This window comes from Capsicum annuum, chromosome 3 (genome assembly GCF_002878395.1).
Source record: "Capsicum annuum cultivar UCD-10X-F1 chromosome 3, UCD10Xv1.1, whole genome shotgun sequence".
In the NCBI taxonomy this organism is placed as follows: Eukaryota; Viridiplantae; Streptophyta; class Magnoliopsida; order Solanales; family Solanaceae; genus Capsicum; species Capsicum annuum.
In genome coordinates, this window is record NC_061113.1 from 257,216,231 (window position 1) to 257,231,433 (window position 15,203).

Sequence of the window (15,203 nt, forward strand, 5' to 3'; positions counted from 1 at the left end):
TATGGAATGTATGTTATAGAATTTTCATGTTTATACACCTCATACTCTACAAGATTTTGTTATCCAAATGTTTCAATTTGAGTAAAAGTGCAGCGACCCTCTTCTGGTAAAGGACAGGTCCATAAAATTAGAAGCTGGACAAGATGATGGGTTCAAATGATTTTGCATCTTCTTTGGGATTTGTTCTTAGGAGCCTCATTTGTGACACTTCTTTATAAAAGTTAAATAAAAGAAGTCTTTTCTATTTATAGTGTGTATTCCCTTACTTTACTTATTTCGATATAAGTTTAACACGTACACTTGCAATTCTTAGTTGAAAATTGATTCTAAAACTAGATTTTCCTAAGTCATTACTAACTCATATTAGCTTGTATATCACCTGTATGAAACTTTTAGTATCCTATTGACTTGTCTGGTAAATACACCTCTTCTTACATCATTCTTACTATTGTTGGATAAGAAAGCGTTTTTCGTTGCATTGCTCCTTCCCGCCTTTCCGATTTATTTCAGTACCTAAGGTTAAGAGTTTTGCATCCGTTTAAACACAAAATCATGTTCACGTTTTATTTAAAGCCATCTTCTTTTTCGTATTATCGTTTGCTAGAAAAATTCAATAGGGTAAAAGTTGTTTGTGGGCTATATGTGTGGTGACATGCCTAATTAATGTGATTACTCTGTGGGAGAAGTTCTGTTTTGGTTGTTTCCTGATTCCTTCCAACTCTTTGTTGCTACCTTGAGTTTTAGTAATAGAATAAATAATCAACCTCTGCGCACATCGATTTAAAAAAAAAAAAATTGCTCCTGTTTTCAATCACTATATATGTGTGAAGTCGATTCATTTCTCTTGAAATTTTATATTTTGGACGACCACGAATTCCTTTCCATCTATTGATCTATCATACTATTTATTTGTGTGGCGTTTGGTACTATAAACGCGTATTAATCTCCTTTATCTCTTTCCTTGCATGTGAATCCACTTGGAGTCCGGATGGACTCTTTCCCCTTGCATCTATTAATGGGTCACCGAGGCCCACCATGTCTATCGAGTCAAGCCCGAATAAAAGTCCAAAGTCGAGCATGTAGCATATGGATACGAGAAGTCGAAAGAAGAACAAATGGATTAAAGTCCTATCATTTAAAGCGGCTACGAGACCCCAAAGTCTCATTTATTATTTTGTTTATTTACTTACTGTCGTCTTCATTCATTTATTCATTTATTCATTTTGGCCTCGAAGCCAAAGTTGTATTTAATATAGGTGGAGCAAGACTCGAGCCAAAGGATCTAAAAATAGTTTAGGACAGGTGAAATGGGTCGGAAGCCCAACTAGACTAGGACAGGTCTTGTTGATTTGGGCCCAATGGCCTTAATCCTTTACTTTCTCCTCCCTTCCCCTTTTATGTGTTTATTTGCTTATTAGTTTTGTTTAGACTTAGTTAAAATCCCTACTAAGTTGTCTAAATCTATTTTACACAAGTCTTTTTTTTGAAAAAAAATCAAATCACTATTTCAACAAATTAATCTTTTCGAAGTTAATCAAAAGACGATTTTCAAACAGTTTGGATAACCGCAAGTTAACGGACGTTTTAGGTGCCTAACACCTTCCTTAAACGTTAATAGGAACCGCTTATCTAGAATCTCTAACTTAAAACGAGTTTCCTGTTTTGAATCGTTTGAAGTAACTTTTATAAAGGTTTCTTAATTCCTTTTCAAAATTAAGTGGCGACTCTATTCAAAAGTCAAAATTTCCGCAAAACATACATATAAAAGATTGAAAGGGCAAACCAAAATTCCTTCTAAAATAAAAGAACAATCATTTTGTCCTAAGCATAAGCTTGTTGGCGAAGTTTTTAGAAAAAAAATAAAAAAATCAAAATGACTAACTCCAACTTTCTTTCAAATATTAATTAGTTGCTTAACCCCTATTAACTGAAACTTTGCTTAACTCCTATTAATTGGAACTATGAAACTAACGATGCTAATTAGTCAAGCCATTTTTGATCTTATAATTAACTCGCTTACCAAAAGATGTGATTTAATTTTATTTTAATACCGTTCAGATATTTGACACATTTCTTATTTCTTAATATTATTTTGACTTCTCCCTTATTTAAAAATCATCTAACATACAAGGTATATATATTCATCCACTATCTTGTACGAGGTACATCGTATTATTTTTACAACAATTATTTTACATCATATCTATTATTACCATTAATTATGCCATAATATTTAATATTGTTTCAATTATTATTACTATTATTAATACTAATATTATTATTATTTTTATTTTATTTTTTATTTTTTTTTACGCTTGCATATTATATCACAATTTATTTCTAATCTAAATCTATTCAAGTTTCACAAGTTAAGTAAAATTTTACATTTTATTTCATACTTTCAAAATTATTCATATTGGCCTTTTGTCTTAAATTATTCCATGCTTTAGAATACTTCTATAAATTTTATCCACTCAATTTTGTACATATAAGGATAATAAAGTTTTCCCTCTATTTTGTCCAAATCATAAAAATAAAAAGCTATTTTCATATCTTAAAATATTCATGTAACATATATACATATGTGATGATTGTATTATTTCCTTCTACATGGTAGCATTATGTTTGTTATACTTTAAGTTTTATCTCTTTTCATACAAAATAGCAAGCAGAAAATAATAATGAAAGTTTTCTTATCACCATTTTCTCAAATGAATAAAAGCAATATTTTTTTCTAAACTAAGCGTAAGGACTATCTTCGGATAGGCTCTGAGGGATGCCTAACACCTTCCCGTCGAGTAACCCAAACTCCTTATTCAGAATCTCTAAAACGTTTTCGATAGACTAAGACAGAGCTTTTACAATAAAAAATGAGTTTTCCTAATTTTCCCTAAAAAAGTTAGGTGGCGACTCTAAAAAAAAAATATTCAAATCCCAGGAGTCACGACACGCCACCACACGTCGTGTGCTATTTCGACCGGTTCAAAATAGGGCGTCGACAACAGCACATAAACGATTGGGAGTTCATGACCGTGCTTTACACTGATCTAAAAGTGGGTAGATTAATCTATTCAAATTAACTTCTGATATTAATCATGAATTCAAAATTTGTTCAAGATCATGTCAAATAAAAATTTTAGCAGATTCATTAACAATGTTGGGAGTAAAAAAAAAGAAAATCAAATTCATTAGTATGACTTGAGCTTGGGAAAATATGACAATCATTCAAGAAGGGATGGTGGAGAATAGCCTTTCATTAGTAGTAATGCGCACTTATATTGGAAATACTACAAATACTAATGACTATATGTCACAGCTCGGTCATTCACCTCTTTTCCTTTCGGCCGCTTGCCAAACAACCGATGAGATAAACTAAGAAAGTAAGTGGGGATCTAACTGTTGCTAAACTAAACACTCGTTCGTTATAATCTGGGTGGTGATGGAACTAGAAAAGAAATCATGAACTAAAACACGAAGCAAATATAATTTTTACATCAGTATTTAATAACCTGAATATTTATTTTTTCACGGGCTGCCAATGTTATAAAATGCCTAAACACAGTCAATTACATGTTGGAAAACTACAACAGGTTATATTTATATCTCACGCAATTCGAACTCCAAAAAAGCAAATATTGAGATAAGTTGAGAAGAAAATCCTATTCTAAACTCGATTTGCGAAGAACTAACAATAATCAAAATCACATATTCATAATATCTAAGTGGCCGAAAAAAATCAAACATGAGATGGATTGTATAGCAAAATGACGACCAAAATTTCTCCATATACGAGAATTAAGAGAGGCAGCCCATAGTAGTTCAAATACCCGCAAATCGGAATAGTAAAGAAGCTAAGTATGAAACCATAACTTATTATCTTCCTTTTTTCTTGCGTTTCAATCAAATTCACCCATTGTCACTGTAAATCAATTTAAAGACTCCTGACAACTTAAATTAACTACTCACGGTCATATGGTGAAAGAGAACAAAGAATGGAGATTTGCCTATTTTAATGTCTTGTGCGAGACCAATTTGAAAATAGTAGAAGATCGAGTTTTGTACTCTTCACCCTTTTGAATGGCAACAACCACATAACAGAAAGAATTAAAAAAAATTATGATGGACCGATATGGCCAGATTCTCACAGAGGAACAATAATAACGTCAAAACTAGATGGGATATCATATTTTTAAACTTAAACTCGCAGCCAATGAACAAAGGAACCAACATGAACATGAAACTTGAAACAAACTAAATAATCACACAATCAGATCAATCGAGGGGAGGAGATGAAGCAAAGAAATGAAATGAATTTTACCTTGTGTTGGGCAGCAAATAGAGGCTTTTCGTCAAGATTCCGGCCAGCGAACTCAACTGTAGACGGCATTTAATGCACTGATTGACTAACTTTGGTCCGTCTGATCTCTTCATCGGACGGTCTAAATAATGTATGAAGAGAAAGCTGATCAAAACTGATTATTTTTATCCATCGGGTCATCGGACGGATTAAATTTAAAATAAATAAATAAAATAATTAAATATATACAATATATAAATATAAACATAAATTATAAGGTTGAAAATTTCAATATATATATATATATATAAACATGAATTGTAAGGTTGAAAATTTTAGATCTTTGAGCTAAAAACAAATTGACTGGCTAGATTGATTGGAAAAGGTGAAGCGGACATGAAAATTGTACTGAATTATGGGCCAATTCTTGGGCTCCAAGACTAAAATTTATAAATAAGAGTTGAGGTTACAATAAAATAAAAGTTGAAATTGAATTATTGTTAGCTCAAATACTTTTTTCTACTGAAATTAATTTTATCAATGTTTTTCGATATTCTAAAATTATTTTTAATTTAACGTATACAAATTATAGACATAATTTGTATATATATGTAGAAATAAGAATATAATAAAATATAAAATATATATTTTATATAACAAAAGCATAAATATATATGGTCACAATATCGCCTAAAGAATAAAATTAAAAAAGAAATATGAATGCGATCACTAAAGACATTTTATTTTATTTGTTAACATATTTAATTATATGAAAATATTTTGTAATATGATAGAAAACTAGAAAACTTGTAAAAATAGAGATAAAAATACGAGTCTTATTTCTTATTTTAATTTTAAAATTAGTTAAGGCCAAGAACATCGATAATTAATTAGAGGAAAAGTGCGAACCAAAATTGGGTGTCAACACCTACAAATAGCCTCTCTGACCTCCTCAACCTTAAAACGTCTACAGTAACTGAAATCCCAGTTTTCCTCCGAGTGCTCCAGCTCCTCTAACTCAATACTTCGGTCCCCCTCCTCATTCAATAGTGTATGAAAATACTCCTGCCATCGCTTCTTAATGTGGACATCCTCCACAAAAACTGTACCATCCTCCCCTTTAATGCACTTCACTTGATCGAGGTCACGACCCTTCCGTTCCCTAGCTTTAGCCAGCCTGTACAATCTCTTTTCCCCGTCTTTCTCCTCTAACCCCGCATACAGGCTCTCAAACGTTGTTTTTCTAGCAGTCGTAACTACTAACTTAGCCTCCTTCCTTGCTACTTTGTAAACTTCCCTATTCACCCGCTTCTCCTCTTCATCTTTACTCTCAATCAACTTAACATACGCCCCCTTCTTAATCTCCACTTTCTTCTTAATTTCTTCATTCCACCACCAGTCGCCCTTATGACGTCCTGTCCGATCCCTCGAAATACCCAACACTTCTTTTCCAGTCTCCATGTTACAGCTGGCAGCCATGTCCCGCATAACATCCACGTCCCTCCTGCACTCCCACACCCCCATTCCCGCCACATTCTTTCCTATCTCCAGCGCACTAACTGACGTCAACCAACCCCACTTAATTCTAGGTCAACCCTCCCCGGCACTTCTCTTCTTGCTCTTCTTGATTATCAAGTCCATCACCAGAAGCCTATGTTGGGTCAAAAGATACTTACTCGGAATGACTTTACAGTCCTTACAAAAAGCCCTATCCCCCTTCCTAAGCAACAGAAAGTCAATCTGAGTCTTGGCTATAGCGCTTCGGAAGGTAATTAAGTGATCCTCCTTCTTCAAAAAGCTCGAGTTCACTACCACCAGCCCAAAGGCCCTCGCAAAATCCAACAAAGCTTCCCCCTCACCATTTCTATCACCGAAATCAAAACTTTCATGCACATCATCATAGCCTCCCGGTAAAACCCCAATGTGCCCATTGAAGTCCCGTACTATGACAATATTCTCCGAGCTAGGCACGCTTCTCAACACCTCATCTAAAGCCTCCCAAAATCTCGCTTTCACCTCCGCATCCAAGCCCGTCTGCGACACATAAACACTACGTACATGCAGCGTAAACCCCCCAATAACCAACTTAATTGTCATCAACCTATCACTGACCCTCATAACTTCCACCACCTGCCATCTAAACTCTTCATCCACTAAGATGCCTACTCCATTCTGATGCCTCTCACTCCCTGAGTACCACATCTTGTACCCATCCACATCTCTAGCCTTAGACCCTACCTACTTAGACTTCTGAACACACGCAATATTAATCCTCCTCTTCTTAAGAATCTTCACCAGCTCTACGGGCTTACCCTAAAGGGTCCCTATTTTCCAAGACCCTATCCTCTCTCGCCTCTCGCCTACCTCTACCACCCTTCATCGAACCATTCCTAAAACCCAACCTACACCCCACACCCACCCCTGTCTTCCCTCTTCACCCCCTCTCAAAATAATCCCCAGCCCCAACCCCCTCGGACATGACCCTATTCCACCATCAACCCCCAATTCACTACTCACAGACCGAAATAAAGCCCCAAATAGACAAGCAAACAAATTAGGCAACAATATAAAAATAGCAGTCACACACAAAACACCCTATCCAGTCTAGCATCTAGAACAACATAACAATATCCACTAATAAGTAGAAACAGTCAGTCACACCTATAGTCACAAGAAATAGAATAATACAAAGAAACTAAATTATAAGAAGTAACTAGTTCAGATGTCATCGGGGTACTCCTGCGTGCTGCAGGTTTTGACAATTTTATTGTCGAGATTGGTTGCCAAAAATGAGTCGGCGGAACAAGCCTGCCGATGTGTTGCCGGAATATCGCCAGAGTATCCTCTGGAACTTGCCAGAAACTGAACGTTGCCTTTTCTTTGTACCAACCTGCTCTAACCAATACTGCACCCTTACTCGTCGCTGGAGTCGAGTCAAACCAACGAGAACCCTAAACCCGTCAACAATAGCAGTGTCTAGGGGGGACAGAGGGGAAGGAAGAGAGAAGAGGATAGAGACGGGGATGGAGAGAACTGAGAGAGGATAGGTAAGGGAGAGAGAGAGAGAAACAAGGGAGAGAGAGCACCCTTACCTATCCTCTCTCATTTCTCTCCATCCCCGTCTCTATCCTCTTCTCTTTCTCTTCCCCTCTGTCCCCCCTAGACACTGCTATCGTTGACGGGTTTAGGGTTCTCGCTGGTTCGACTCGACTCCGGCGACGAGTAAGGGTGCAGTATTGGTTAGATCAGGTTGGTACAAAGAAAAGCCAACGTCCAGTTTCTGGCAAGTTTCAGAGGATACTTTGGCGACATTTCGGCAACACATCGGTGGGCTTGTTCCGACAACTCATTTTTGGCAACCAATCTCGACAATAAAATTGTCAAAACCTGCAGCACGCAGGAGTACCCCGGTGACATCTGAACTAGTTACTTCTTATAATTTAGTTTCTTTGTATTATTCTATTTCTTGTGACTATAGGTGTGACTAACTGTTTCTGCTTATTAGTGGATATTGCTATGTTGTTCTAGATGCTAGACTGGATAGGGTGTTTTGTGCGTGACTGCTATTTTTATATTGTTGTCTTGTTTGTTTGCTTGTCTGTTTGGGGCTTTACTTCGGTCTGTGAGTAGTGGCTTGGAGGTTAATGGTGGAATAGGGTCATGTCCGAGGGGGTTGGGGCTGGGGGTTATTTTGAGAGGGGGTGAAGAGGGAAGACAGGGGTGGGTGTGGGGTGTAGGTTGGGTGTTAGGAATGGTTCGGTGAAGGGTGGTAGAGGTAGGCGAGAGGCGAGAGAGGATAGGTTAAGGGTAGGGTCTTGGAAAATAGGGAACCTTCAGGGTAAGCCCATAGAGATGGTGAAGATTCTTAAGAAGAGGAAGATTAATATTGCGTGTGTTCAGGAGTCTAAGTAGGTAGGGTCTAAGGCTAGAGATGTGGATGGGTACAAGATGTGGTACTCAGGGAGTGAGAGGCATCGGAATGGAGTAGGCATCTTAGTGGATGAAGAGTTTAGATGGCAGGTGGTGGAAGTTATGAGGGCCAGCGATAGGCTGATGACAATTAAGTTGGTTATTGTGGGGTTTATGCTGCATGTGTGTAGTGTTTATGCGTCGCAGACGGTCTTGGATGCGGAGGTGAAAGCGAGATTTTGGGAGGCTTTAGATGAGGTGTTGAGAAGCGTGCCTAGCTCGGAGAATATTGTCATAGTACGGGACTTCAATCGGCACATTAGGGTTTTACCGGGAGGCTATGATGATGTGCATGAAAGTTTTGGTTTCAGTGATAGAAATGGTGAAGGGGCAGCTTTGTTGGATTTTACGAGGGCTTTTGGGCTGGTGGTAGTGAACTCGAGCTTTTTGAAGAAGGAGGATCACTTGATTACCTTCCGAAGCGCGATAGGCAAGACTCAGATTGACTTTTTGTTGCTTAGGAAGGGGGATAGGGCTTTTTGTAAGGACTATAAAGTCATTCCGAGTAAGTATCTTTTGACCCAACACAGGCTTCTGGTGATGGACTTGATAATCAAGAAGAGCAAGAAGAGAAATGCCGGGGAGGGTTGACCTAGAATTAAGTGGGGTTGGTTAACGTCAGTTAGTGCGCTGGAGATAGAAAAGAAGATGGCGGGAATGGGGGTGTGAGAGTGCAGGAGGAACGTGGATGTTATGCGGGACATGGCTGCCATCTGTAACATGGAGACTGGAAAAGAAGTATTGGGTATTTCGAGGGGTCGAACAGGACATCATAAGGGCGACTGGTGGTGGAATGAAGAAATTAAGAAGAAAGTGGAGATTAAGAAGGGGGCGTATGTTAAGTTGATTGAGAGTAAAGATGAAAAGGAGAAGCGGGTGAATAGGGAATTTTACAGAGTAGCAAGGAAGGAAGCTAAGTTAGTTTACGACTGCTAAAAAAACAACGTTTGAGAGCCTGTATGCGGGGTTAGAGGAGAAAGACGGGGAAAAGAGATTGTATAGGCTGGCTAAAGCTAGGGAATGGAAGGGCCGTGACCTCGATCAAGCGAAGTACATTAAAGGGGAGGATGGTACAGTTTTTGTGGAGGATGTCCACATTAAGAAGAGATGGCAGGAGTATTTTCATACACTATTGAACGAGAAAGGGGACCGAAGTATTGAGTTAGAGGAGCTGGAGCACTCAGAGGAAAACTGGGATTTCAGTTACTGTAGACATTTTAAGGTTGAGGAGGTCAGAGAGGCTATTTGTACGTGTTGGCACCCAATTTTGGTTCGCACTTTCCCTCTAATTAATTTTATCGATGTTCTTGGCCTTAACTAATTTTAAAATTAAAATAAGAAATAAGACTCGTATTTTTATCTCTATTTTTACAAGTTTTCTAATTTTCTATCATATTACAAAATATTTTAATATGATTAAATATGTTAACAAATAAAATAAAATATCTTTAGTGATCGCATTCATATTTTTTTTTTAATTTTATTCTTTAGGCGATATTGTGACCATATATATTTATGCTTTTGTTATATAAATATATATTTTATATTTTATTATATTCTTATTTCTACATATATATACAAATTATGTCTATAATTTGTATACGTTAAATTAAAAATAATTTTAGAATATCGAAAAACATTGATATAATTAATTTCAGTAGAAAAAAGTATTTGGGCTAACAATAATTCAATTTCAACTTTTATTTTATTATAACCTCAACTCTTATTTATAAATTTTAGTCTTGGAGCCCCAGAATTGGCCCATAATTCAGTACAATTTTCATGTCCGCTTCACCTTTTCCAATCAATCTAGCCAGTCAATTTGTTTTTAGCTCAAAGATCTAAAATTTTCAACCTTATAATTCATGTTTATATATATATATATATATATATATATATATATATATTGAAATTTTCAACCTTATAATTTATGTTTATATTTATATATTGTATATATTTAATTATTTTATTTATTTATTTTACTATTAAATTTAATCCATCCGATGACCTGACACGGATAAAAATAATCAGTTTTGATCAGCTTTCTCTTCATACATTATTTAGACCGTTCGATGAAGAGATCAGACGGACCAAAGTTAGTCAATCAGTGCATTAAATGCCGTCTACAGTTGAGTTTGCTGGTCGGAACCTTGAAGAAAAGCCTCTCATTATAATACCCAATTGATGGTTGTCTAAAATTTCAGAAATTATATCAAAAATATACTATTAATTAATTATAGTTTTTTTTTTTGTTATGAAGTTTTGCGAGATGATTTTTATATTTATATAGAAGGTGCTAATTAATTGATGCAACACACATATACTAACGTTAAAAAAACATATACTTTTGTCATTTAAATCATGAATTTAATGTTTCATATATTGCGACTTCAACTGTAATTTATTCGTTTTTGTATTCAAGTCATTCACCATAGAGACATTAAAGGTAGTTGACTTATCCATATTAATTAGTAGAACTATAATACCCTAAAAGACAGTGAAAATTTTTCAGACAACTTTAAAAGATTATATTATTTCATTTAAATTTGTTTGTCTGATTTTGACCAAGCATCCCTAACATACTAATGATTTATATCTTGCCCTCAATTTTGATAAAAAATATGGAATTTCAAAAATAAAAATAACATTTCATAAAATAAAGTGCTTCTAGAAGTAGGAAAGAAATATAATGATTAAGTTTTTCTTTAATTAAACTAATATTTTTATCTTCAAAATTTTACATTATCTTTTTAAAAATTTCGTACTTAATAAAATGACTTACTGACTTAAACACAAAAACTTATTTTGTATATATATTTATTTTAAATTAACGCTTGATACACTTATAAAATAACTTACACACAAAAAATTATTTTGTATATATATTTATTTTTAATTAATGCTTGATACTATTCTAAACTAGTATATATGAAAAAACAAAAAATCCCCCCTCCCTCTATCCCCACTCCGTTCCAATTTATCCAAATTCCTACCCCGTTTCTCCTCCTTCAACCCCACACCCTGTTTCTATTTATGGCAAACTCGTACCCATCAATCTCAAAGAAATTGAAGCTTGTGCAGTGAATTATTATTTTTTATTTTTTTGTTTGAGAACTTTTTTTTTTTGCATTTGGTATATTGGTGGATTTGGAGTTTGTTGGAGCGTGGGGATGTGGGGAGTTTGAAAAGTTGGGATTTTTATGTCATTTTTTCTGACGAGGAGTGTGATTCTTGATGTTTGTGAAGAATTGTTAAGTGATTTGTTGAAATCTTAGAGTTTTATTGTTGAATTACTTTGTGGGTCTGCTGAAAATTATATATTTTGGGGGAAAAGATTAAAACTTTAGAGTTTAATTGCTAAATTACTTTGTGTATCTGCTGAAAAATATATATTTTGGTGGAAGAGATTGAAACTTTTGGGTCTTGTTGAGGAAATGCTTTCTGGGAACGCTAAAATTTGTGTTTTGTGGAGGAAAAAATTATAAATTCGGAGTTCCACTACTGAATTGCTTTGTGGGTGTGCTGAAAATTGTGTTTTTTTGGAGAAAAAAATTAAAATTTGGTGTTTAATTATTGAATTGGTTTGGGAGGGGAGTGTGCCGGTGAAGAAGAAAGCATTTTATATATATATATATATATATATATATATATATAATCTAAAAAATACTGTTTTGCATGTCTCCGATGCGTCATTGACATGACGTTGATGTGTGGGCGCGTGTACTGCACTATTCATTGTGATAGTGATATTATATCTTCATACTTTGTTTGGATGGAGATTTGTCATGGTTTCATAATGTACGGTACTGTATGGTATGGTAAAGTATAGTACGATATAGTACAATATAATGTTTGGATAGACTGTATGATTCACTGTTGTTTAATGATAGTTTTATTGTTTGACTTGACGGTATAGTACTGTATTATAACTGATAAGATTACTAAAATGCCCTTAATTATTATAAATGTTAAATTTATTAATAATTATTAATAAAATAATTTTCATTCTATTAATTTATCATAAATTATGCCATTTAGATATGTATTAAGTTGTTAAATTCATGTAAATTCTAAGTCAATAAAATAGTTGATCAAACAAATATAACCTGATTTATTTTTTTATAGCAACAAATTTTATTTTTTTGGTGTTTTGAAATGCGACATCAATGACAAGTAGAAAGTTTGAATGCATTTTTTGTGTATGCTACGGGTGTGTTCGGTATGGAATACAAAAGAAAAAAATTTTAAGAAAATAAATTGTTTCTTACTTATTTTCTTGTGTTCATAACATAAATAAAAAATATTTTTTAAAAATATTTGTATATATTTAACACAAAATAATATAAACGAATATGAATAAAGGGGGAGGATAAGAAAAAAAATCAAACTTTTTTTAAAAAAATATTTAGAGGTGGGGGTAGTGGTGTAAGGGGTCGGGATAAGGGGTAGGGGTAAGAAAAAAGATCTAATTTTTTTTTTAAAATATTAATTTTTAAAAATTATTTCTTTTTCTTTTTGTGGGGTGGAGGGTTGGTAGGGGTGGGGGTGGTGTAAGAAAATTTTCAAGTTTTAAAAAATAAATTTAAAAAAAAAAATTAGTGGGGGGAGAGAGGCTAGTAGGTGATGGGTGGTAGGTTGGGGGCGAGGTTTACTCAAGTTTTTGAAATATTTTTAAAAAATAAATTAAAAAATATTGAGGCGGGGTGCATGGATCAAGGTAGGGGCGGAGGCGAGGTTGGTGAGGTGGGGATCGGGGTAGGAGGTGGAGTTAAATAATATAAGGTGAAGGGTAAAATAAGATTACATAATATTAAGTAAGGGCATAATTAAAAAAAAAATAAGCAAATCATAGGATACCACTAAATTGATGGTCATGTAAAAGGGGTGTTTCATGGTTATCAAACCATGAAATTAAACCATATCATACCATACATTTTAAGAAACAATCAAAACAAACATGGTTCTCTTAATAATTATATCATACCATGGGAAACCACCATCCAAACAGAGGGTTAGAGTAATACTTAATTCACTCAAAAGTTATTTAGAGGGTACATAATTATTTATAAAGTTAATGTGTTAAAGTAAATTTTGAGAACAAGTTTAAGAATATTTTGATACATTCACTCTATAATATTTTGACCGAGGAACCGAACATATCACTATTTAGTTAATTAACAAATGTGTGATCAAAGATTTAATTTCAATGCAGTAGTCATTTGACATTTTATTGAACATACCCCTGTTCTTCTGTTTGTTATATTATAAAAGTAGTGCACAATCAGCTAAGGGCGGGATTATGATCGATAAGGTAATCCCTAATAAGTTAATTGTTGAATTTTGACACACATATTAAGAAAAAAATTTAAAATATAAATTTATCATGTTTTTTCATTTTTATTTTTTTCAAATTTCAAACCCTTAATAATTATACATCACTCCCAATGCGCATTTAATGGATAATAAATTTGAAAAAAAAAAAATTCAACATCTATCTTGAATTGTGAATCATTCACTTACTCCCTCTGTCACATTTTACTCATCCCAAATTTTCTAATTTGATGTCCCATTTTACTTGTCCTATTTTACTTATCAAGACAAGAAAAAAAAAATTTCATTATACCCTTAGGAATCGTTTGGTAGAGTGTATTGAAATGTTAATGCATGCATTAGTTTAATATGTATTAGTAGTACCTTGTTTGGTATACCTTTTTGCCGTATGTATAACTAATGCAAGTATTAGTTATACACTCTATTGTGTATTAAGGTGTGTATTTCTAATACCTCAAAATACATGGCATTAGTAATGCAATGGATCTAATACATGCATTAACATGCTTAAGGACCCTATTACCTCTCAAAAAAAAATTCGCATCCTTTCCAACATATATATTGAGGGTATTATGTAAAAAAAAATAAAAATTAGAAATTATGTAATTCATGTTTTTTTTTTAATACATCGAACCAAATACTGCATAAAAAAATACAAGCATAACTAATACAAGTATAACTAACACAAGTATTACTAATACATGTATTACTAATACATCATATTTTACATTATTCTTATATATTCTACCAAACGACCCCTTAGTATAATTGATTACTCCTTATTATTAGCATTCTTGAAAAATGTTGCAAAGAGCAGTACCATTAAAAATACACCATTAAAAATATAAATGGTGCTTTGGTATTAGTCATCCATCAATATTGGAACTACCAACAAGACACAATTAAGAGGGACAAAATGGTAAAGTTACATTACCAATCATTGTTTTCTTAATAACTGTGTCATCTCTATTTGGGAGGGGTAAAATGAGACGGAGTGAGTATTTTAAACACTAAAAAATATTCACTCCATTTCGTATTAGTCGGCCCCTATAAACTTGACACACCCATTAAGAAAAATATTTATTAGGGGTCTATTTTACTAAATTAGTCATATTAATTATACTTTGAAAATATAAATTTGAATATATACAACTTGTTTAGTCATTTAATGATAAGGGTATTATTGGAAAAACATATGAAAATCCCCTTGATTTTATCAATAAAATAACTAAATTGAAACAAATATTTTTAAAAAGAGGGTCAACTAAAATAAAATGAAGGGAATACTCCAACAATTTACTTATTTTATTGTGAAACGGAGGAAGTAATTTATAATCAGAGGACGAAAATTCAAGTTTGAAAAGGCGTTTAGCCTAGTTTAAGGGTGTTAAGTGGGCCGGGCCGGATCAACCTGTAATCGGCCGATTAAATTTATCCGAATTGTGGGCCGGGCCGGGTCCAGGTTGGGGTTAAGTGGGTTGGGCTGGGCTCAACAGTAAAAATTTTAAAAATAGCCCTAATTCGGCCCACTTAACCCAATCCGGTCAAACCCATCTAAACCCGGTCAAACCTGGTTAAAAATTTGGTCAAACCCGATAAAAAAAAA

At 34.0% G+C, this 15,203-nt stretch overlaps 2 protein-coding genes across 2 annotated transcripts; one reads left to right on the forward strand and one right to left on the reverse strand.

Annotated features, from left to right (window-relative positions):
- Positions 1-5,882: 5,882 nt before the first annotated feature.
- On the reverse strand, positions 5,883-6,499 carry LOC124896896. The gene is made up of 2 exons (XM_047408773.1): positions 6,110-6,499; positions 5,883-5,948 (listed from the first exon to the last, which is right to left on the reverse strand). The coding sequence occupies exons 1-2, from the start codon at positions 6,497-6,499 to the stop codon at positions 5,883-5,885; spliced, it is 456 nt and encodes a 151-aa protein (XP_047264729.1).
- A 1,746-nt stretch (positions 6,500-8,245) lies between these two features.
- LOC124896897 (craniofacial development protein 2-like) lies at positions 8,246-8,857 on the forward strand. The gene has a single exon (XM_047408774.1). It carries the CDS (start codon positions 8,246-8,248, stop codon positions 8,855-8,857), a length of 612 nt encoding a protein of 203 aa, XP_047264730.1.
- The last annotated feature ends 6,346 nt before the right edge of the window (positions 8,858-15,203 follow it).